Genomic DNA, 25,806 nt, shown 5'->3' with positions numbered 1-25,806 from the left:
AACCCTAGTAAGTTTTCTGGCAAACACTCCAACCTTCTGGGATTAGAGACTTAGGCTTCCTAAAGACAAAGACAAACGCTGAAGTAGGAATACCTCATCACCTGAACTGCCTAGCCATCCCACCTTCCCCTCCACGTCAGCAACAGGGTTACGTACAACTTCTGCCTTTGGGGATTTTTCTAACCCTTAAGCTAAAAGTTTTATGAAAAAAAAATACAGAAAGCGAGCCTAAAGACATCATGTTTTAAAAACATTACATATTTTGTTTCATTACAGAAGCAATTTATGTCCCATAAAGAAAGTTTGAAAAACATTAAAATAGTAAAAAGGTAGAGAAGTAATCACAGAATCCCACTACCACAGTTTTGATACACTTTGGCATTTTTCCCCTGATCTTTTTTCTGTACAAAGGTAGATATTTTTGCTTGGTTTTGGCGGTGGTGGTGATGGCGGCACCGCTACTGCTGTTTCATTGCTGTGCTTATTATGTATGCAGTTTTGTGTCTGGTTATTTTTTTCTACTTTACCATTGGTTTTATAAGCATTTTTTTTTTTCACTATACTACATGGAGCTTCTTAATCATTGTTTTGAAAATAAACTTTATTTGGGAATAACTTTAGATTTACAAAAATGTTGCAAAAACAGTCCAGAGAGTTCCTGTATATCTTTCACTCAGTTTCCCCTAATGCTAATATCTTACATAACCATAGTATGTTTGTCAAAACCAAGAATTTAACAATGGTAACTATTATTAACTAAACTACAGATTTTGTCAATTTTTCCACTAACGTTCTTTTTCTGTTCCAGGATCTAATGCAGGATATCACAGTGCATTTAGCATAACCATTATTTTTAATGGCTGCATAATATTTCATTAAGTGGTTTGCAGCAATTTTACAAAATTATTTCTTTATTGTTGAACACTTAGGATTTCTTTTTCACTTTTAGCTTTTGGTAATATGTGGGCTATGGCCTCAGTAACACTCAAATCATAATAATAGTAAACTTACTCTAAATAGCTCACTGATATAAAACTTTATTGCTAAACAACTGACTGGGTACACTTTATAAAGAGACTGCTTACCTCTATCACTCTTATGTCAGCTGTGTAACAGGCAAAGGCTTTACACTTTCTGCAGAGAAGTTTTTTATTTTCCTTATCAGGTTCAGGTTTTGCTTTTTCTTGATTATCTCTGATGAATTTTTCTTCAATCTGTATGGAGTGAACCTACATGTGAAAAAAAAAACATAAATGCAACTGAGTATAACAAATACATATATGTTAATCATTCATATACAACTCCCATGGACATGCAGTCCCTGGCTTTGTTTGCTAAAATCCCATAGATATTTTTATTAGTTCCCTTAATTCTTTATTAGTTAATGTTTAACTGTGACCACAATTAACCTTTCAATTTTTTCATCAAAATGTCCAACAACATGCCAAAAATGCCCATAAAATTAATCATGTGGATCATGCTTTCCACTTCAGTGGATGGGCATTAAAAATCCTTCACAAATAGATACATAACATGCACTGGCTTTTCAGGTGTAATCAAACCACTGCCGGCACGTATACCCAGTGAGAGGAGCAGCCAGAAGAAGAGGTCATGCCCCACCATTTAAAGTCTTTTTCTCCCTTTCCAACTACAAGGAAGTTGTTAAATTACTACAGTTGTTAAATTCTAATAAAATTAAATGTTTGTATAGTGTGACTGCACTCAATTTTAAAATTTAGACCTCCTAAGTACAACTAAACACCCTGGACATAATAGATAAGGCAAATATCAGAAGACTGAAGGATGAAGAGAAGAATGCAAGCCACTAAGGATATCCTGAGACCTGAGGAACAACACAGTAGTGAGTTCTGTGGATTTTCTTTTTACCTTATATATCCCAGACTTGGAGCTGAAGAAGCCAGCAATCCAGAAATGCCAATGGGTGCAGACAATCCCCAATAACAGCCTAATCTTCCTAGTCAAAAGACCAGGAAGAGGACAGCCTTCCAAGACAGAAACTTGTAAACAATAACCACTTTACTCCAGCCAACACTACAGAAAAAACTGGGGCCCAACCCCGACTTGTGCCAGCAAAGGTTGAGGGGGAGCCTAGATTTCCACCCTTGTGCGGCTGCAAAAAAGCACCTCAACACCCCCACCTGGGATGGGGGCAGGGGCAGTAAGCGAAAGCCAAGTAGAGAGCCAGGACCATCACCTCTGCCATCTAGTAATGACCCCTGCCTACTGCAGTGTAAACAGACCAAATGAGCCAGGAGCCACACCCTCACACACCTGACAAGGATCCTTACCCTTTCATGGTTTTAACAAAGGGTTAGTGGGGAACCTGAACTTCTGCCTCCACCTGAACTTCTGCCTCCACCTGGCAGTGTCATTGCTTCCCACCAGAGTGATGTCAGAAAGAGCCAGCTGAAACAGAAGGCTTAAATAAGATCCAGAGCCCCATAGCATAATGTGAAAATGTACACATTTCAGTCAGAAATCATGTCATACCATGAATGAAGATCTCAATTTGAATAAAAACAGACAATCAATAGATGCCAACACTGAGATGACAAGAGATGTTAGAATTATCTGGTTAAGATTTTAAAGCAGCCATGATAAAAAACACTCCAACAAGTAATCATGAACACTCTCGAAACAAATGAAAAACTAAATCTTCAACAAAGAAATGCAAGACATAAAGAAGAACCAAATGGAAAATTCAGAACTGAAAAATAGAATAACCAAAAAAAAAAAAAAAGCTCTGTGGATGGCCTCAGCAGCAGAACAGAAAACAGGAAAGAATCAGTGAACCATAAGACAGAACAATAAATTGGATAACTTAAACAACAGAAAAGACAAAAAATCAATAGAAAATTTATAATTAATAGTCACCCTCCGGTACCTGTAGGAGTAAAACAAAAGATCTAACATTTATCATCTATGTCACTGGATTTCAGAAAGAAGAGGAGATAAAGGTGGGAAGGCTAAAAAAGAACTTGAAGAAGCTATGGCTGAAATTTCCCAAATTTGGAGTCAGAACTACAAAATCAAGAAGCCAAGCAATCCCCAGACAGTATAAACCCAAACATCCACACTAAGATACATCATAAATGTCTATGCACTAAAGACAAAGAAAAACATCTTGAAAGCAGCCAGAGAAAAATGACACCTTACCTAAAGGGGAGAGGCAGTTTGAATGAAAGCAGATTTCTCATCAGAAACTTTGGAGGCCAGAAAGAAGAGGCACAATATTTTTCAAGTGCTGAAAGAAAAGAACTATCAACTCAGAATCCTATGCCTAGTAAAAATATCCTTCAGAAATAAAGGGGATATCAAGACGTTCATAGATGAAAGCAAGCCTTATAAGAGATTTTGTTGCCAGTAGACTTTTCCCCAAAAGAATAGCTAAAGGAAGTTCTTTAAACAGAAAGGAAACCATAAAAGAAAGGAACCTTAAAACTTCCTGGAAGAAGAAACAGGCTGATTTCCTTAATATTGTTTATGCAATGAGCTACTCTAATCCACTGGTTTGTGATGCTGTGTCTCCTTTATCAAACTGAATTTTCATGTATTCCAGGTGGCTTCAGGTAGCCTAAGTGCAAATCTTGCCTCTGCCACTCACTAACTGCAAGATTTGGGGCAAGTGCTTCGTTTTCCTCAAGTACAAATAGAAAACAACAGTAGCACCACCTACTTATGAGCAGTTGGGAGGTAAAAGAGTTTATAACTGCTCAGGACCACTTGGTACAAGGTAAATGCCTGCCAATGTTAGCCTCGGCCTAGTAGGCCAGCCCCGTGCCAAGAGTCATGATAGTGTTAATGACAGTGCCTTGTCCTTTAGCACTGGGTGGGGCAAGCCTTGCTTATTATTATTTTTCCAAAAATGTCATAGCTATCGTCATCTATTTATTCTTCTCTGTGAACCCTGTAACCATTTTATCAATTTAAAAAAATTGTTTATACTTTAATCAGGGATTGTGACACACCTTTAAGAGAATTTGGGGGTGAATACATATTTAAAATATTCAATCATTCCATTAAAGAGCATGATGTGTCTCTTCTTTTGGCTTAATTTCATCCATATCTCTCAGTTACATTTTTGTAACTGTCATTTTTTATGCCTTAAACATTTCTGGTTTGGGTGGCAGGCATGGTGCTTAAATGGATAGGTTTTACCAGACAGCCTGGCTTTAATCTCAGCTCTATCACTAACTAGCTGTTTGACTTAGACGTACAGAAACTCTTTATGCCTCAGTTTCCCTCCTATAAAGTGATACAGTAAGAGACTCTACTGTATGGATGGCTGTGTGGTATGAATGAATTGATAACAGCAAAGCATGTTCAGGACCTCGTGGAGAATCAGTGTTCCCACATGTGTGAGTTAGAGTATCTCCCTCCCCCTTATATCATCTCACTGGTTACTGAGTATCCATAGTGAATCTACTGATCTCTGTACTGCTTCAAATGCAAATAAAATTTGATTAATATAAAAAATTAGGCTCCTCATCCCATCCCAACTAAAATTATATTCATTGTTTTTGTAAAAATAAAGGATGTTTATAATTCCTATTTTTACTTCAACTTTTCACTATTATAAAACTGTTACATTCTATGTACTTATCCCATTCTTTCATTTGGACAAATTCCTAGGTTACATGATAAATATTTCCCTAAGAACAATTTTAACTTTAATTTCCTTTTCTTATATTATGGTTCTAATAATTACTTGAGGCAATTTGAGGTTAGAAGGTAAGTATTTGGAAGAGGGTAAAAATATAAACTTGCCTTCTTAGTTTTAAATACTAAAATTACTAGTATTAAATACTAGTAATATCAAATATTTAAAATGTTACTATAGGCAACAAATATAAATCTTAGTTAAAACTATTACTGCTATACTTAAAACTAAGTAAAAATTAAATAACTGGATAAAGAGGCCCAATCGAAGCCACAAATTAAATCTACACACACAAACACACACATACACACACACACCTGTGGTTGCAGAAGAAGTCTAACTCCAGGCATTAAGGTAAAGAAAACCAAAACTACAAAACCCAGGTTGTGTGCAATCATGGATACACATCATGTTGATGAAAATGAACTTTCTTTCCCCTCATATCTTGTTCTCTATTCCATGAGGAAGGAAAAATAGCCTTCCTCATTTTGACTCCCAGATAACTCTTCTAGACCAGAACTGGCAAAAAATGCCCTTTATGCCATCTTCTTCCACATGAAATACTGCAATCCTGAGGCTGTCATCATGGAAATTATGTCTGGGATACATGTGGACCCTCTACATGTGAAGATGGCCTCAGAGGAACCACAGGGTGTCCCAGTGCAGCCCTGCCACAGGGAGATAACAGACGACACAGCTGTGGGCTGGGGAAGACGCTTACAGTCTGCAGGCACTCCTTGCCTGTAGGTCTATCTATTCCCAGGATGCCCCAAGGAGGTCCAAACATTTCCCCTCTTTTCTGCAGAGTTTCTTCCTTCTGTTCCAGCTGATATGCAGAGATTGGTGCTCAAATCCAACCCAAAAGGGGGTCTCACCCTAACAGCCATAATTCCTTTTAGGTTTCAGACTATTAAAGTTTCTCTGTTTCGTTCCTTTTAGCTTTAACACTATTAAAGTTTTCTCTGTTTCATTATACTTCCACTAAGCCTTTGAAAGCAAAGCCTTCTTTCAGCAAAGCAGCTGGGACTGGTCGTCTATGACAGGAAAGGGATGTCACCAAGATTCTAGCCCCCTGGCTGTGCCACCAGGGCCAATCCAGTGTCCAGTGATGCCTACAATGCTTGTTCTGGGCTTCCTCTCATTCTTTTATCATCTCTACCTGCCTTCTAGCTATGGGTGTCAGGGAAACCCAAAATTCTATTAAAAACCTGATTCTGCAGATACACCCATTTTTCCTCACTGCACTACCTCATCTTAATACTGCCTACAAAATAATGCCCATAACTGTCTAACCTACATCCTGTTTCATCAACCGACTTCCACTCTATTGCTTCTGTCACATATGAGTCTAAGTACTATGTCACTGAGTGGAAGAGACAAAAAGTAGGTTGTGGTTATGAAGGTTCAGTATGGTCTTAAAGCTTTTACTGGAAATATCACTATTTTTTTAAATATAGGGAGGAAACTCAGTGAAAAGAACACTATTCTCAGTAAAATTAAAAGAAGAGGTCTTTAGGCCAAGATGGTGGCTTAGTGAGGTGTGGGATTTAGTTCGTCCTCCAGAGCAACTAATAAATAGCCAGAAATAGTACAGAACATCTGTGTGGAGCCACATTGGTGACTGGACACAGAGTGTACACCAGTCTGGACCGGATGGACCGGCTGCGAGCCCACCCAGAACCGTTGAGTTCCCCAAGGCACGGCAGCCAGCACCCCTCCCCGACAGGCTGTTCCTGAGGGGAAAGGAAAGAGACTTTGTCAGCAGCAGGGGCTGAGTGCAACCAAACACCAATTGTGGAATTAAATGACAAATTCTGACTACTAAAACTAGGCCCCCAACTCAACTGAACCTCGAGTAAAAGTGGAGGGCACTGGTTTTTGCCCCTGCGCAGAGGGGGCAGGGCTGATGGAAAAAGGAAAAAAGAAAACCAGGTTTTTTTTGGATTTGAAAAGGTCTGGGCCCTGAAGGAAGGGAGAAGGCACAGAGGACCCGGAGATACACAGAGCAATGTACCAACTTTGCTCTTGATTGCAAACCCGAGGAATAGGGATCCTGCTCTGAAAAGATTTTTCATTTTCTTTTTTTGTGGCCGTGTTTCTATGGCTTGGCTGCTGTTTGGATACAAACTGCAAGGCTTCTCAGGTTCCAACTGCTCCAGGCATAGGCAGAAATGGGCTTGTCTTAAGAGTTTGTCTGGAGCCTGTGCCTTCCCTGGGTGAGGGGTGGGGCCCAGCTCAGCTGGAATCCCTCCTTCAAGGAATTTAGACCCTAGGGCCTGGAAAAGTGAAGAGATTAAAGCCAGCCTACAACTTCTCCTCTGTCTCAACCATACTCCCAGAAGGGAAAGTCTACTGAAGTTAAAGGTACCACATTACCTTATGCTGGTGGGACCCACAGGCAGACAAGCACCATGTACCAGGCGGGATAGCAAAAACAGAGTCCAGAGGCTTCGTAGGAAAGTTTTTCAACCTGCTGGGTCTCACCCTCAGGGAAAAATGACGCAGGTGACACTTTCCTCCTTAGAGGAAAAGTGTCTGGATTTGGTCTGGGAAAATCTGGCTGGGACCTATAATACCTAAGTAGACACTCCTTAAGTGGAGGCGGGGTGGGGGTGGGGGAAGGCACCATTACAGGCAGGGCAAGAACTGAAAAATTCTGATCTGTTAAACAAAACCTAAGCTAGAGGACTAGAATAAGCTGGACTGAATGTCAAAGAACAGACAGACAACACAGTCATCCAGCAAGAAAATCCTAGGTTAAAAAAAAACTGAAAACAATCTCCAGAATAAAATAATTAAGGTAATTAAATGCCTAGACACCAGCAAAAAAAATAACGAATCATACTAGGAAAATTGAAGATATGGCCCAGTCAAAGGAACAAACCAACAATTCAAATGAGATACAGGGGTTGAAACAATTAATTCAGAATGTTCAAACAGACATGGAAAACCTCATCAAAAATCAAATCGACGAATGGAGGGAGGATATACAGAAGGCAAGGAATGAACAAAAAGAAGAAATTGAAAGTCTGAAAAAATAAATCACAGAATTTATGGGAATGAAAGGCATAGTAGAAGAGATTAAAAAAAATGGAAACCTACAATGTTAGATTTCAAGAGGCAAAACTTAGGATTAGTGAACTGAAGGATGGAACATCTGAAATCCAACAAGCAAAAGAAAATACAGGGAAAAGAATGGAGAAATATCAGCAGGGACTGGGGAATTGAATGACAACATGAAGCGCACGAATATACGTGTTGTGAGTGTACCAGAAGGAGAAGAGAAGGGAAAAGGAGGAGAAAAACTAATAGAGGAAATTCTCACTGAAAATTTCCCAACTTTTACAAAAGACTTAAAATTACAGAACCAAGAAGCGCAGAATACCCCAAAAAGAATAGATCCAATAGATGTACTCCAAGACACTTACTAATCAGAATGTCAGATGTCAAAGAGAAAGAGAGAATTTTGAAAGCAGCAAGAAAAAAGTAATCCACCACATACAAGCAAAGCCCAATAAGACTATGCATAGATTTCTCAGCAGAAACCATGGAGGCAAGAAACAGTGGAATGATATATTTAAGTTACTAAAAGACAAAAACTGCCAACCAAGAATTCTATATACAGCAAAATTGTCCTTCAAGAATGAGGGGGAAATAAAAACATTCTCAGACAAAAAATCACTGAGAGAACTTGTGATCAAGAGACCAGCTCTGCAAGAAATACTAAAGGGAGCACTAGGGACAGACAGGAAAAGACAGGAGAGAGTGGTGTAAAGAACAGTGTAGAAATGAAGACTATGAGTAAAGGTAAAAAGAAGGAAAATTAGATATGACATATAAAATTCAAAGGCAAAATGGCAGAAGAAAGTACTGCCAGTATGGTAATAACGCTAAATATTAATGGATTAAACTCTCCAATCAAAAGACACAGACTGGCAGAATGGATTAAAAAACAGGACTCATCTACATGCTGTCTACAGGAAATGCATCTTAGACCCAAAGATAAACATAGGTTGAAAGTGAAAGGTTCAGAAAAGATATTTCATGCAAATAACAATCAGAAAAGAGCAGAAGTAGCTATACTAATATCCAACAAATTAGACTTCAAATGTAAAACAGTTAAAAGAGACAAAGAAGGACACTATGTATTAATAAAAGGAACAATTCAACAAGAAGACATAGCAATCATAAATATTTATGCACCAAGCCAGAATGCTCCAAAATACATGAGGCAAACAGTGAAAAGAGAAACAGACACATCTACCATAATAGTTGGAGACTTCAATTCACCTCTCATCAATGTATAGAACATCTAGACAGAGGATCAATAAAGAGACAGAGAATTTGAGTAAGACAATAAATGACCTAATCTAACGGACATCTAAAGAACATTATACCCCAACATACCTTTTTCTCAAATGCTCATGGATCATTCTCATGGATAGACCATACGCTGGGTCACAAAGCAAGTCTCAATAAATTAAAAAGATTGAAATCATACAAAACACTTTCTCAGATCATAAAGGAAGTTGGAAATCAATAATAGGCAGAGTGCCAGAAAATTCACAAATATATAGAGGCTCAACAACACACTCTTAAACAACCAGTGGGTCAAGGAAGAAATTACCAGAGAAATCAGTAAATATCTTGAGGCTAATGAAAAAGAAAACACAACATATCAAAATTGATGGGATGCAGCAAAGGCAGTGCTAAGAGGAAAATTAATTGCCATAAATCAAAAAAGAGGAAAGAGCAAAAATCAAAGAATTAATGGTCTACTTGGAAGAACTAGAGAAAGAACAGCAAACTAACCCCAAAGCAAACAAAAGAAAAGAAATAATGAAGATTAGAACAGAAATGAATGAAATTGAGAACATGAAAACAATCAAGATAATCAACAAAAACAGAAGTTGGATCTATGAGAAAATCAATAAGGTTGATGGACCCTTAGCAAGGTTGACAAAAAGAATAAGAGACAGGATGCAAATAAATAAAATCAGAAATGGAGGAGAAGACATAACCACTGACCCCACAGAAATAAAGGAAATAATGACAGGATACTATGAACAACTTTATGCTAATAAACTTGACAATGTAGATGAAATGGACAACTTCCTAGAAAGTCATGAACAACCAACATTGACTCAAGAAGAAATAGACAACCTCAACAAACCAATCACAAGTAAAGAAACTGAATCACTCATTAAGAAGCTCCCCAAAAAGAAAAGTCCAGGACCAGATGGCTTCACATATGAATTCTACCAAACATTCAAGAAAGAATTAGTACCAGTCCTTTCAAACTCTTCAAAAAAATTGAAGAGGTGGGGAAGCTACCTAACTCATTCTATGAAGCTAACATCACCCTCATACCAAGGCCAGACAAAGATATTACAAGAAAAGAAAACTACAGACCAATCTCTCTAATGAATATAGATGCAAAAATCCTCAACAAAATTCTTATAAATTGAATCTAGCAGCACATTAAAAGAATTATACACCATGACCAAGCAGGATTCAACCCAGGTATACAAGGATTGTTCAACATAAGAAAATCAATTAATGTAATATACCATATCAACAAATCAAAGCAGAAAAACCACATGATCATCTTGATTGATGCCAAAAAGGCATTTGACAAAATTCAACATCCTTTCTTGTTGAAAGCACTTCAAAGGATAGGAATACAAGGGAACTTCCTGAACACGATAAAGGGAATATATGAAAAACCCACAGCTAAATCACCCTTAATGGGGAAAAACTGAAAACTATCCCCCTAAGAGCAGGAACAAGACGAGGATGTACACTATCACCACTGTTATTCAACATTGTGTTGGAAGTTCTAGCCAGAGCAATTAGACAAGAAAAAGAAATACAAGGCATCAAAATTGGAAAGGAAGAAGTAAAACTCTCACTGTTTGTGGATGATATGATACTATATGTCGAAAACCCCGAAAAATCCACAGCAAAACTACTAGAGCTAATAAGTGAGTACAGCAAAGTGGCAGGTTACAAGATCAACACTCTAAAATCTGTAGTGTTTCTATACAATAGTAATGAAAATCTGAGGGAAATCAAGAAAAAAATTCCATTTACAATTGCAACCAAACGAATGAAATATTTAGGAATAAATTTAACTAAAGATTCAAAAGACGTATAGAAAGAAAACTACAAGAAATTGTCAAAAGAAATCACAGAAGACCTAAATAAATGGACGGGCATACCGTGTTCATGGACTGGAAGACTAAATATAGTTAACATGTCAATTCTACCTAAACTGATTTACAGATTCAATGCAATACCAATTAAAATCCCAAAAACTTACTTTTCAGAAATAGAAAATCCAATAACCAAATTTATCTGGAAGGGCAGGGTGCCCCGAATAGCTGAAAGTATCCTGAGAAGAAAAATTAAGTCAGAGGTCTCACACTACCTGACTTTAAGGCATATTATGAAGCTACAGTGGCCAAAACAGCATGATACTTGCATAAAGATAGATATACTAACCCATGGAATTGAACAGAGTGTTCAGATATAGACCCTCTCATCTGTGAACAATTGATCTTTGATAAGGCAGTCAAGCCAACTCACCTTGGGACAGAACAGTCTCTTCAATAAATGTTGCCTAGAGAACTGGATATCCACATGTAAAAGAATGAAAGAGGATCCATATCTGACACCCTATACAAAAATTAACTCAAAATGGATCAAACAGCTATACATTAGATCTAAGACCATAAAATTGTTAGAAGAAAATGTAGGGAAATATCTTATAAATCTTATAATAGGAGATGGTTTCCTAGACCTTACACCTAAAGCATGAGCACTGAAGAAAGAAAGATAGAAATGGGAATTCCTCAAAATTAAACACTTTTGCACATCAAAGAACTTCATCAAGAAAGTAAAAAGACAGCCTACACAATGGGAGACAATATTTGGAAATGATATATTATATAAAGGTCTAGTATCCAGAATATATAAAGAGATTGTTCAACTCAACAACAGAAAGACAGCCAACCCAATTACAAAACGGGCAGAAGACTTGAACAGACACTTCTCAGAAGAGGAAATACAAATGGCCAAATGGCACATGAAAAGATGCTCAACCTCTCCGGCTATTAGAGAAATGCAAATTAAAACCACAATGAGATTTCATCTCACACCCACCAGAATGGCCACTATCAATAAAACAGAAAAATGACAAGTGCTGGAGAGGATATGGAGAAAGAGGCACACTTATCCACTGTGGTGGGAATGTCAAATGGTACAATCACTGTGGAAGGCAGTTTGGCAGTTCCTCAGTAAGCTAAGTACAGAATTGCCATATGACCCGCAATACCACTGCTAGGTTTCTACTCAGAGGACACAAATGGACATTTGCACACCAATGTTTATAGCAGCATTGTTTACAATTGCCAAGAGATGGAAACAGCCCAAATGTCCATTACCAGATGAGTGGCTAAACAACCTGTGGTACATACATACAATGGAATATTATGCAGCTTTAAGACAGAATAAAGTTATGAAGTATGTAACAACATGGATGGACCTTAAGGACATTATGCTGAGTGAGATTAGCCAGAAACAAAAGGACAGATACTGTATGGTCTCCCTGATATGAACTGACAGTACTGAACGAACTTGGAGAATTTCAGTTGGTAACAGAGACCATCAGGAAATAGAAATAGGGTAGATATTGGGTAATTGGAGCGGAAGGGATATAGATTGTGCAACAGGACTGATTGTAAAACTTCGGAAATGGATAGCACAATACAACCTAACTGTAACAGAATAATAATGTTAGAACATTGAATGAAGCTGAATGTGAGAAAGATAGAGGGAGGAGGGGTGGGGGCACAAATGAAATCAGAAGGAAAGACAGATGATAAAGACTGAGACGGTATAAGATTTTGTAGGTTTGTCCAGAGTGATGCCCTGATAAGTCCCACAGTGATTTGAACAGTGAATAAAAAAGTATTTGCAAAGTCCCCTTGGGGGAATGGTGAGAAAGGGGGGAAATTCAACTTCCCCAAGTGGAGACTTCTTGATATTCTTACAAGCAGTGGAGACAAACAATAGGCTGAGCCCCCCATATTGGGGTTTGTTCATAAGAAACTTAACCCTGCAAAGGACATACTAAGCCTACTTAAAATTAGGCCTCAGAGTCACCCCCAAGAGAACCTCCTCTGTTGCTTAGATGTGGCCTCTCTCTCTCTCAGCCAACATGGCAAACAAACTCACTGTCCTCCCCCTCTCTACATAGGACATGACTCCCAGGGGTGTGGACCTTCCTGGCAACATGGGACAGAAATCCTAGAATGAGCTGGGACTCAGCACCAAAGGTTTGAGTAAACCTTCTCAACCGAAAGGAGGAAGAGTGAAATGAGATAAAATAAAGTGACAATGGCTGAGAGATTCCAAACAGAGTCAATAGGTTATCCTGGAGGTTATGCTTATGCATTAAATAGATAACACGTGTTTAATTAAGGTTTAATTGAGAGGCTTGAGGGAACTGCCTGAAAATGTACAGCTGTGCTCCAGTAGCCATGTTTCTTGAAGATGACTGTATAATGATATAGCTTTTGCAGTGTGACTGTGTGCTTATGCGACCTTTTGCAGTGTGATTGTGTGCTTGTGTCTGATGCTCCTTTTATCTATTTTATCGACAGACGAGTAAAACATATGGATTAAAATAAATAAATAATAAGGGGAACAAATGTTAAAATAAATTTAGTAGATTGAAATGCTAATGATCAATGAAAGGGAGAGGTAAGGGATATGGTATGTATGAAATTTTTTTCCATTGTCTTTTTACTTCTTTTTCTGAATTGATGCAAATGTTCTAAGAAATAATCATTATAATGCATATACAACTATGTAATGATATTGTGAGTTGTTGATTATGTAACAAGAATGGAATGATCATATGGTAAAAAAAAGAGTGGGAGAAAGATCAAAGGTCACGGAATTATTCAGAAAAGTTAGAGTTTAACAAGCTAATATGATTGCTAAATCATTATATTGATATTTCTTTTCAGGTCCAGTATCTTAGAGGAGTTAAAAGTAAAAACCTAAAATTGTGGAACTGTAACCAATACCAAACTGAAATGTCTTCTACAACTAATTGCTGCGATGTGATTTGAAATTTATTGCTTTTTTGTATTTATGTTATTTTTCACAAAAAACAAATATTTCCTCTAACCTCTAGAGTTTTAGAGCAGCTAGAAGAAAATATCTGAAATAGTGGAATGATAACCCGTAACAAACTCTGAAATTTGTTCTGTAACTACTTGTTGAAGTGTACTTTGAAAATCATTGCTTTTTCTTTTTTTCTTTCTTTATATATTGTGCTAGACAATAAAAAACGTTTTTTTAAAAAAAATTAAAAGAATTATATAATTTCTTCTTCTAATTATACAGTTCATTGAAAATAAGGAAGAGGTATTTTTAAATGTCTTGGTCTCCAAACTTTAAGAAATGTTTTTTAAAATGAGTAAACACTGACATGATGTTGTAATTTGTCCCTAAAATAAGTTATTAACTTGCTTTAGCTTATTACTTCTCAATACGTTACCAAGCCTAGAGATTATGACTTTTTAAAATAATGGACACTATGGAGTGGTCTAATGAATTGTAAGGTTCGTCGTCATGAAGTGAATGTTTACCATACCACTCTGCCCAAGTAATGCTCACTTTTTGAACACTTACTTTATACTGGGCATGTGCTATGCATGTACTGTATAGCTCTCATTTCATCCTTACCACTGCCCTGTGAGTTAATTAGATACCTTTATTTCCCCACTTTGCCAATGAGAATACTGATGATTCAAAAGGTAGAGAAACTGCCCAAGGTCACACAGCTTGTTACAGAACTGATATTTGTTGAAACTTTTGTTGGAACTCTCCCCAAGCCCTGCCATGTTAATAATTCACCCAGAGATTCTTTGAGATGAAAATCTCTGCCAAGGAACTGGAGAAAGTATGTGTGCATGCTATATGTATATGTTTCTTGATTTTCTCCAATCTGGTTTCATGCTTTTGTGTTATAAAGGAAATTGCAATAAAATAAAGGTCACTACCAAGAGGCTGAACTGAACAGGTGTGCCACTCCCATGTAAGCTGCTGTCCATAGCTGCAAAGTGAACTGGGAGCTCTCCTCTGAGTACGCTTCAGATATTAGACAGAGAGACTTGAGGAAGAAACTAAGATCTGGGTCTTGTAGGCTTTGGTGTTCCCAAAATGAACTGTCAAATTAAGGGCAATTCTTGCTCAGTTTGCCTTTTAGTTCTCACTTACAAGATGTAAAAAAACAGATGGAGTTGATGTTTGCTGAAGGACAAAACTTTAAGCACAAACTTGGTGTTTTAATGCACCCTCTCTGACCAATATGCTAAAAGGTATCCACCAGGCATGTATCCTCTGTTTGTTATTTATGGTCAGATTCTGAAAAATTAACACAGATGAAAAGACTTACCTTTTCTTTAAATACTGCTTCATCCCATTCCTGGAGGCTTAAAATGGAGTCATTCATCAACTTTTCTTTGTATATGTTTATCTTTTCTTTGGCAATTACATCAGCATTACTGGTCAAAAGAAAGCACTTGCTGCCTTTTGCTCTTCCTCTGCCTGTCAGAAAATACATATTTGATTTGCTGCCTTTGACTTAAGAATATAATACGATCTGAGAAACATGAATAAAAGGATAGAGGTATTTCTAAAATTCATTTTTGGTTCACTGAATCCTACTTTCTAAGGAAGCTGAGCTGCTGAAGTATGTACTCTTATGGAGGTGTGACCCTCACATTAAACATATGGATGATCCCTACCTACTTTAGACTTGCTCTACCTTAGACTCGGGTCTCCAGGAGTGCAGGGTGACTGGACATTATCAGAAGCAGTGTTTTGAGGAAAATCCATCCCGAACCCTTCTGTAAAGCAGTATGAGGCCTCTATGATGAATAAATAGATCCTCTCTCAAGAACTAAAGGGGGAAAATTCAACTTCCCCAAGTTGAATTCTTGATATTCTCACAAGCAGTGCGGACAACCAAAGCTATAGGCTGAGCCCCCAATCTTGGGGTTTGTTCATATGAAACTTAACCCCGCAAAGGATAGGTCAAGCCTACTTAAAATTAGGCCTAAGAGTCACCCCCAAGAGAACCTCTTTTGTTGCTCAGATGTGGACTCTCTCCAGCCAACACAACAAGCAAACTCACCACCTTCCGCCCTGTCTACGTGGGACATGACTCCCAGGGTGTGGACCTTCCTGGCAACATGGGACAGAAATCCTAGAATGAGCTGAGACTCAGCATCAAGGGATTGAGAAAACCCCTAGAATGAGCTGAAACTCAGTATCAAGGGATTGAGAAAACCCCAAGAATGAGCTGAGACTCGGCATCTAAGGATTGAGAAAACCTTCTCGACCAAAAGGGGGAGGAGAGAAATGAGAAAAAATAAAGTATCAATGGCTGAGAGATTTCAAACAGAGACGAGAGGTTATCCTGGAGGTTATTCTTACGCATTAAATAGATATCACCTTGTTATTCAAGATGTAATGGAGAGGCTGGAGGGAACTGCCTGAAAATGTAGAGCTGTGTTCCGGTAGCCATGTTTCCTGAAGATGACTGTATAATGATACAGCTTTCACAATGTGACTGTGTGATTGTGAAAACCTGTGTGTCTGATGCTCCTTTTATCGACCTTATCAACAGACGAGTAAAATGTATGGAATAAAAATAAATAATAGGGGGAACAAATGTCAAAATAAATTTAGTTTGAAATGCTAGTGATCAATGAAAGGGAGGGGTAAGGGGTATGGTATGTATAGTTTTTCTTCTGTTTTCTTTTTATTTCTTTTTCTGAACAGATGCAAATATTCCAAGAAATGATCATGATGATGAATATGCAGCTAGTGATGATATTGTGAATTACTGATAATATATATGTAGAATGGAATGATCAAAAGTTAAGAATGTTTGCGTTTGGTGTTTTTTGGTATTTTTTTAAAAAATTTAAAAATTAATAAAAAACAAAGAATCTTCTAGGCAAAAGAAAATGTGATATTTTCACAACCACCAGGTCACAGGTGGAAAATTATGAGTACCATAAGAAAAAAAGATATAAACATTTGGGCATGCAAAGAGATTATTTCTGGTTGGGGACATTAGCAACAGATCATATGGAGGCAGGAGAAGAGGTAAGACAAAAAGCACCAGCAGAGGTACAGAGGAAGATGTCCACAGACTTCTACAAGGAATAAATTATGAAGTAAGATTAGCTGGAGTGAACAATGAATAAAGGGGAAGAATGGAGAATAAGACTGGAAAGATAATTGGGTGCTAGATTTTAAAAATTCTTTAACATCAAGTAATTGGGGGAACCACTGGAATTCCTATATAATGAAGTGGCATACTCAGAGCTGTTTTTTCAGGGAAAGTAGTGCGGCAACTGTTACAGAAATTGGAAAAAGGGAAAGAAAAAGGAGGAGGAACTATTTAGGAGGCTGTCTGTTCTGGGAACTCCATGGAGCGTCTCTTTCGGAATACAAAGGGCCCACCAGCACCACAAGCACAACCATGAAAGGTCCAAGTGCTGACTGGCAAGGCTTCTACCCAAGCTGGAATTACTTTTGCATGTATATATCAGCCAATGTTGGGCAATTAAGCAGCATATAGTAGGAACAATAAGCAAAATAGGGTATATGCTAATGGACATAAACTGTGACCACCCAGGCCTGACCAAGTAAGCTACCTTTAGGGCCAGTGATACCAGAGTCATCCATGCCGTGGTCACACACGAACTACAGCTTGGTAAAGGAGAAAGACCAGAATGGCAGACACACAAACAAACCAGATAAAAATGGCAGTCATGTAGTAAGTGTATCCAAGTGTCTCTCACCTCTGGTTTGGATCATTTTGATGACGTTGCCCACATACTCATATAGGATGACTAGGTTACACTGAGCAATGTCAATGCCTTCATCAGCAACTGAGGTGACAATCAAAATCTTGTTATCGCCACTGGTTCTGAAAATGTCCAATATACTCTTCTGAGCTGGGAGGGTCATACCTGTGCCGGAGTCAGAAGGTATTGTTCAACTTAACGAAGAGGTATGTTTACCTTGATAAAAGTAACTATTAATTAAGGAATGCTTATATATATGTATATATGCCAAGTATTGTGGTAAGTGCTTTATAGTCATGATCTCACAACAACCAGGCAGTAGGGTCTATTTCACTCATTTTAGAGAGGACATTTGGGGTGACACTGAACAGCTTGGATTCTCTTGCAACATTGCCTGGATTCACATTTCAGCTCTGGCACTTACAAGTTGTGTGACTTCAGACATGTAATACCAAGAAAGACAATGATTCTTCTAAAAAATGCCAGTGGCTAAATAGTATCACCTTTATATTTGTAAGTGGTTTACAGGTGACAGAACATTTTCATATCTACTTAATTCACTGGAGCTTCACAAAGCACCTTTAGATAAATGGGGCAAATGCTATGATTCCCTTTTATAGGTGAAATTCCAATGATAAGCTAGTAGCAGCATCAGGTCTTGAACTTAAGTCTAGAACCCAAATAGTGTGCACTTATATTTTGGGGATCTGCCCTCACCATACTTCTGTTCCCTAAGAATTGTTCCCTGCCATACCCATAAGGTTGAAACTCTGGGTACCTTCAATTTTATTATGTTTCTCTATGGCAGAGGCAATGTTATGTGTTCATCACCTATTTCTTTCTCTGCTGGGCACACACCTAAATTATATTTCCCAGCCTCCCTTGTAGCTAGGTGGAGTCCCATGATTTAATTCTCACTAATATCATGCAAACCTGGCCCCTAAAAATCCTCATTCTTCATCAGCAGGTCAAATGAAGGTTTTGGAGGCCACAGGGAAGGCAGACACATACTATGGAAGTAGCTGGATCTCCAAATGTGGAGAGGTACATGGAGCAGAGCCCTCACCCCCACCTATCTGCAATGAACTGTGACAGAAGCAAGAAATAATTTCTACTGTGTTACACCCCTGAGATTTGGGGGTTGTCTATTAGAGCAATTAGACTATCCTAATTTATACAAATACTGTCCCTCTGGCTAGACTGAAATAAGTATTTGAACCAAAATGGGCCAATCAAATTCTCCCTTTTGGAATTATTTGGAAACAAGTATAGGGTAGTTCTAAGTGGAGATGCAGAAAGAGCAGCCTGGGGGAAACAACAAGGCAGAAGTGCTTGATCTGGAAAACTTTCTAGTCTCTGGTTTCATTTGCTCATGAAACACAAATGTACTTCCTGATCTTGGGTTCCAAGGGAACCAACCTCCCATTTGCTTGGACTAGTCAAAATGGATTTCTGATACTTGGGGAGAAGAAAGGATCTTGATTAAGATAGTCATCACTGCCTTCTAATATCCTAATGATCTTGCGACTAAATTTAAATTATCTGAATACAGAGTGAAGTTAGAATGTGATAATTTCCCAGTTGGTGTAATTATGGCAAACATCCAAAATGGTGGCTCAAAGAAAATGCATACTAAAATTCAAACTTTATGGGTCCTAAAGAGCCATCTATATTTATGTATTAGTTGTACCACCTTCTGATCTCCATCTTCACAGGGCAGACCCATCTCAGGCAGGAAGAAGAAGGTAATATCACCTTCCTTTACCTAGCTGACAGTGAGCTTTCAGAATTTGTAGAAAGATCTATGGATCTTTATAATTCAAAGTTATGAAAATTAAAATGCCACCAGTTTCGTTTAGAAAGTTGTTTAAAAAAATCCCTAAATATTATTTGATTTTATTTTAGAGTTTTCTTTATCCAGAGTCCTCTTTTTTAAAGATACATAGCTCCTATTCCTTTCAGATCCACATGGTCTCAGTAAAACCAAAACCAAACACACTGTAGACCACTGTATAAAACATGTATATATGACTAATAGCTAACATTTAATATTTATTGAGCACTCAACATATGCCAGGCATTTATCTAAACCTGTTTGGCAAATTCTTCTGTAAAGGGCCAGAGAGTAATTATTTTAGTATTCACAGGCCATATGGTTGCAATTCTTCACCTCTGCATTATAGCCAAAGACAATATGTAAACAAATGATACAGCTAAGTTCCACTAAAACTATCTTTATGGACACTGTAATTTGAATTTCATATGTCATGAAATATTCTCTTTTTGATTATTTTCAACCATTTAATAACCTAAAACAGACAACCAAATCAATAGGCTGAGCCCTACGAAACTTATTCCTGCAAAGGATAGGCTAAGCTTACTTATAATTATGCCTAAGAATCACCCCCACAGAACCTCTTTTGTTGCTCAGATATGGTCTCTCTCTCTAAGCCAACTTGGCAGGTGAACTCACTGCTTTTCCCCCACTATATGGGACATGACTCCCTGGGGTATAAATCTCCCTGGCAATGTGGGACAGAACTCATGGGATGAGCCAGGACCCAGAATCATTTCATTGAGAAAGAAGGGGAAAGAGAAAAATGCAACAAAACAAAGTTTCAGTGGCTGAGAGGCTTCAATCAGAGTCAAGAGGTTATCCTGGAGGTTATTCTTATGCATTATACAGATATCCCCTTTTTAGTTTATGGTGTACTGGAGTGGCTGGAGGGAAGCACCTGAAACTGTTGAGCTGTGTTCTAGCAGCCTTGATTCTTGAAGATGATTATATAACAATACAGTTTTTACAACATGACTGTGTGATTGTGAAAAAAAAAAAAAATCCTAAAAATCATTCTTAGCTCAAGTCATACAAAAACTGGTGGCGGGCCAGATTTTGTTACTGACATTATCCCTTTGAGGTACTATTAACATTTCCATTTTACAGATGAGGAAAGTGAGTACAAAGAGGGTACAAATTCAGTGGTCTCTACCTCAGAGTTAACAGAATTTATAAAATCTCCAATTTTTTCTCCTAGTCTCTTGCCAGTCCAAAGTATATTTTGTTAAGGCCAAAAAAATTCTTTTCCTCATCATCTTCCACTAGGCAATAAGCATTCCCAGGATAAACATCATACTTCATTAATTTCTAAATATTTATCCATTCATTCATCAACTAATCAAAACTTTATTTGGCAATTATGCTTAGCTAGATGGGAACACAACAGTCAAAAGGTCCATTTTTATCCACAAGGAAGTATACATATTGTGTGGAAAGAGAGAAACAGGAAACTGTAATGCAATGTGATAAACACTAAAACAGAGGCAGAACTGACCTCTATAGGAATCGGGAGGAGGGTCTTTGTGGGAGACCAGGGAGGCTGCTCACTGGGAGCACAATGCCTGGCACAGCATAAGCTTTAAATAAATATTGTAGTTGAATGAATGAATGAACAAATGAAAAAATAAGAAGATATTTTTGAGTAGCTATTTGTGGGGGAATGACGAAGTCTGAAAAGCAAGTTGAATCCATAGTGGAATGAGATTGCAGAGAACTTTTAATTCCAACCTCAATAATGTGGTATTTGGACTAAATTTAGTAGGTCACATTTTCAAGATCAGAATCCAATTTTTAATCCTTGAAGTTTAAAAATTGCGTAAGGAAAGTGCAAAAGTGATGACTAAGGACTAACAGAGTGGGAACGGGATAAAGGTGTTTGTTACAAACACTAACTAGGAGAGCAGAGAGAAGACCTGTCATAGCCAGTCACTAAGGGATGGGGTGCATGGATGTGAATGCCAGGATGACAGCGAGTCATGTAGGACCTGCTGGGTGATGAGAGAGACAGCTGCTCATTCTCTGATCAACCCAGAAAGACTTCAATTGTCTCGTTGGAATTTATTTTTAACTGTGAAATATATAATACACACAAAAGCTATATAACTACTGAATAAAGAGGAACGAAATAAAAACAGAACATTTTTATTTTACTTAATCTATTAATTGAAAATTTGAGCAAGAGTATTAAAAAAATAACTCTGGCTTTGTCTGCAGGCAAAGGAGAGGTGGCAATGTCAATGTGTACACAGAAAGAAACCAGTGTATTCTTCAGCATTTGAGTATTGTGATGGCTTTTTGTTGTGTCAGCTTTGCTAAGTGAACTACAATAGCCAGTTTTTCAATCAAACACTAATCTAGTTGCTATTGAAGTTATTTTGCAGATGTAATTAGGCCCTTAACTGCTGGCTTTAAATGAATCAAAAGGAGGTTCATCCTAGGTGGTTCCTAACTAATCTGGTGAGCCCTTCAAAAGAGCACTTAGGCCCTCCCTGAGTTTGGCTCACGTATGACCGCTCATGCCTATGGGGTTCCAGCCTGCTCACTGTCTTCACATCTTGACCACTTGCATTACAGACATCAAACTTGCTCTGCCAGTCCCCGTAATTACATAAGTCAATTCTTTGTAATCAATCTCTTTTTATGTCTATATCTACATAAGTATATAGCTATATCTTTCTCTGTCTCTATATTAGGTACAGAGATAGAGGTATACATTAGGCAAAGAAATGTAGAAATTAGATATACAGATATAGCTATTAGACATAGAGCTATGTCTTACTGGTCACGCCCCTGTGGTTGAACCCCAATGGACAGAAGCAGTAAAAAAGGATTCAAGTTTATTATATATATTCTTATATATACAGTATGCTAATGTAATTCATCATATAGAAATACCTGTTTCCTGACTTGTTCTGCCACGTCCAGTCAATATGCCAGGTTTCAAAAAGCTGAGTTTAGAATTTTCTTCAATCCATTTCTTCAAAGCCTGAAAATGAAAAGTCAGATTATCAATTAGACACTCTGTGTAAACTACCCGTATTAAGGGATTATTGAAAAAACATGCAAGAGTTTCCCTGTAACAATAAGGAATTGTGTCCAAGATCATTTACAAAAACAAAGAACTCTTTTATTGCATTTTATATATATTGACACAAAGTAATTTTAGAGTCTGTTGGTTTCCAGAAACATATTATTATGTTTTACAGTTTTGTTCGAGGGGGGAAACTGTTACTTAACAGGTGGGTTCTAAAAGTTCCTACATGATATAAATACTTGCAATCTCATCCACTTTAGCCAAATAAAAAACAAGCAAATAAATAAATAATAAAAGACAGCAGTTACTTCACCATGATTTATTAGCGTATATGTAAATATGTATGTATGAGAAAAAAAATACTACTACTTTCTAAATGCATAAATTCAACCTTTCCTACACACAGAATGAACATTTGAATATACTTAATTTTTGTTCCTGTCTTATTTATTCATCCTTCTACAAAGATGAAAGAGAAAATGGGGTGGGACATGGTGGCTCAGCAGGCAGACTTCTTGCCTGCCACCGGAGTCCTGGATTTGATTCCTGGTGCCTGCCCATGTGTGCTGGTTTCAAAAGAAGTATGCCCCCTAGAAAAGCCATGTTTTAGTCAAATTCCCATCTCATAGAGGTGGAGTGGTCCCTATTCAATACTGTATGTTTGAAACAGTGGTCAGATCATCTCCCTGGATGATGTGATTTAGTCAAGAGTGGTTGCTGAACTGGATTGGGTGGCGACATGTCTCCACCCATTTGGGTGGGTCTTTGGTTTGTTGGAGTCCTATAAAGGAGGAAACGTTTTGGAGAATGAGAGATTCAGAGAGAGCAGAATGACATAGCTGTGAGAAGCAATGACCTTTGTTGATGAGGAGGGAAGGTGCCTCCCAGGGAGCTTCATGAAACAAGAGGCCGGGAGAGGAGGCTGGCAGATGACCCAGTGTTCACCATGTGCCCTTCTAAATGAGAGAGAAACCCTGACCGTGTTCACCATGTGCCTTTCCAGATGAGAGAGCGATCCTGGCTGTGTTTGCCATGTTCCTTCTCACTTGAAAGAGAAACCCTGAACTTCGTCAGCCTTCTTGAACCAAGGTATCTTTCCCTGGATGCCTTAGATTGGACATTTCTATAGACTTGCTTTAACTGGGGCATTTTCTCAGCCTTAGAATTATAAACTAGCAACTTATTAAATTCTCCTTTTTAAAAGCCATTCTGTTTCTGGTATATTGCATTCCGGCACCTAGCAAACCAGAAGAGCATGCAAAAAAACAAAAAGATGAAAGAGAAAATAAACTCAAGAGCAAATATGTGATTTGATGACTGCCTGGCTCATTTTCAACCTGTTGGACAATTGAGGAATAACTGGTTGGGCAAACTGACTAACCAGCTCTAAATATTTGAATTATAAAACAAATAATAATTATAATTCTTCTCATTCTATCAGGTGAGAGAAGCAATAAATTAATTTAATAAAAGAAAAAATCAGGTATAGAAAAGAGCAATTTTACCAGAAAAAATCTAAGCCTGACATTGGAAAGGAAACCTAAATTATTCCTAATTGGCTTACTAGAAATGATTTTTCAGTGCTCCTTTTATGTTATCACCCCCAAATGTCATTTAAAACTATGTGAATAATTAAATTAACAGCACCGAATTATATATTTGAATGTAGTTAAAAGTAGAACATTAAGGTTACATATATATTAGAATAAAAGTAATTAAAAAAATAAACAGCACTGTACAACACAAACTGAACCCTAATATAAACCATAATAGTACAATTTTTAAAATGTGCTTTCATCAATTTCCATATTTATGCAAGGGATTAACAATACATTTTTATATGGGAACTCTGTATTCTATGCATGATTTTTTTAAATCCTACAACATCTCTAATAAAAGAACAATATGGTTAAAAAAAAAAGAAAAACATATAAGAAGAAACATAACATTTAAGTTAGTGTACAGACAATTTTCAGACTGACAAACCTGAGAAAACACCTTCCTAGAACTGAATATTTTGCAATAATTAACTATAATGGTACAGGTCTTTGTGACCTGAAATGACTTTATCACCAAGATATGTTTTATGTGAATAAAGCAAAGCTCAGAATAGTGGGTACATAAAACTAAAAAGTGAGTTTAGCAAGATCACAGGACACAAGATCAATATACAGAAATCAATTGTATGTCTATATACTAGCAATGGAAAAGTGGAATTTCTTTTAAAATGTGCCATTCATAATAGCATCAAAAACTTAAGTACTTAAATATAAATCTAATAATAATATAGACAGACTCCACGCTGAAAACTATGCTTTATAGAATATGATGTACAAAAGTGGATGTTGAGGGGCCAAGATGGCAGCTTTGTGAGGTGTGGGATTTAGTTCGTCCTCCAGAGCAGCTAATAAATAGCCAAGAACAGTACAGAACAACTGCTGGGGCCACATGAGTGACCAGACACACAGTGTACACCTGTCTGGACTAGCTGGACCAGCTGCAAGCCCACCCAGAACTGTGAATTCCCCAAGCCACAGCAGCTGGCGCCCCTCCCACAAAGGCTGCTTCCCAGAGGGAAAAGGAAAGAGAGTTTACCAGCAGCAGGGGTGGAGCACAACCAAGCTCCAATTGTGGAATTAATTCACAAATTTTGACTACTAAAAATAGGCCCCCAGTTCAGCTGAACCTTGAGTAAAAGTTGAGGTCAGTTGGTCTGGGAAAATCCGGCTGAGGTCTATAATACCTAAGTAGACCCTCCTAAGGGGTGGTGGGGGGAGGGGGAAGGCACCATACAGGCAGGGCACGAAACACAAAAACAAGAACTGAAAAATTCTCCTCTGTTAAACAAAATCTAAGCTAGAGGTCTAGAAAAAGCTGAACTGAATGTCAAAGAACAAATAAACAACAAGGTCATCAGCAAGAAAATCCTAGGTAAAAAAAATGAAAACAATCTACAGAATAAACTAATCAAGGTAATTAAATACCTAGATGCAAGCAAAAAATAATGAATCATACTAGGAAAATTGAAGATATGGCGCAGTCAAAGGAACAAACCAACAATTCAAATGAGATACAGGAGTTGAAACACTTAGAATGTTCGAGCAGACATGGAAACCCTCATCAAAAATCAAACCAATGAATTGAAGGAGGATATAAAGAAGGCAAGGAATGAACAAAAAGAAGAAATTGAAAGTCTGAAAAAACAAATCACAGAACTTAAGGGAATGAAAGGCACAGTAGAAGAGATGAAAAAAACAATAGAAACCTACAATGTTAGATTTCAAGAGGCAGAAGATAGGATTAGTAAACTGGAGGACGGAACATCTGAAATCCGACAAGTAAAAGAAAATGTAGG

General features: G+C 37.6%; 1 protein-coding gene across 2 annotated transcripts in view; it reads right to left on the bottom strand.

Moving 5' to 3' along the window:
• RIGI (RNA sensor RIG-I) overlaps positions 1-25,806 on the bottom strand; it is a 96,338-nt gene that overhangs the window by 1,386 nt on the left and 69,146 nt on the right. For both annotated transcript variants that reach the window (XM_077147974.1, XM_077147973.1), the window contains exons 14-17: positions 22,313-22,403; positions 17,575-17,745; positions 15,153-15,304; positions 1,086-1,229 (exon numbers count right to left, since the gene is read on the bottom strand). In XM_077147974.1, coding sequence (XP_077004089.1) covers positions 1,086-1,229; positions 15,153-15,304; positions 17,575-17,745; positions 22,313-22,403 — 558 coding nt within the window. The remainder of the gene's footprint in view (positions 1-1,085; positions 1,230-15,152; positions 15,305-17,574; positions 17,746-22,312; positions 22,404-25,806) is intronic.

Source organism: Tamandua tetradactyla, chromosome 2 (genome assembly GCF_023851605.1).
Source record: "Tamandua tetradactyla isolate mTamTet1 chromosome 2, mTamTet1.pri, whole genome shotgun sequence".
Lineage (NCBI taxonomy): Eukaryota > Metazoa > Chordata > Mammalia > Pilosa > Myrmecophagidae > Tamandua > Tamandua tetradactyla.
The sequence above is the reverse complement of the archived record's forward strand: the minus strand, read 5'-3'. Positions and strand labels throughout refer to the sequence as shown.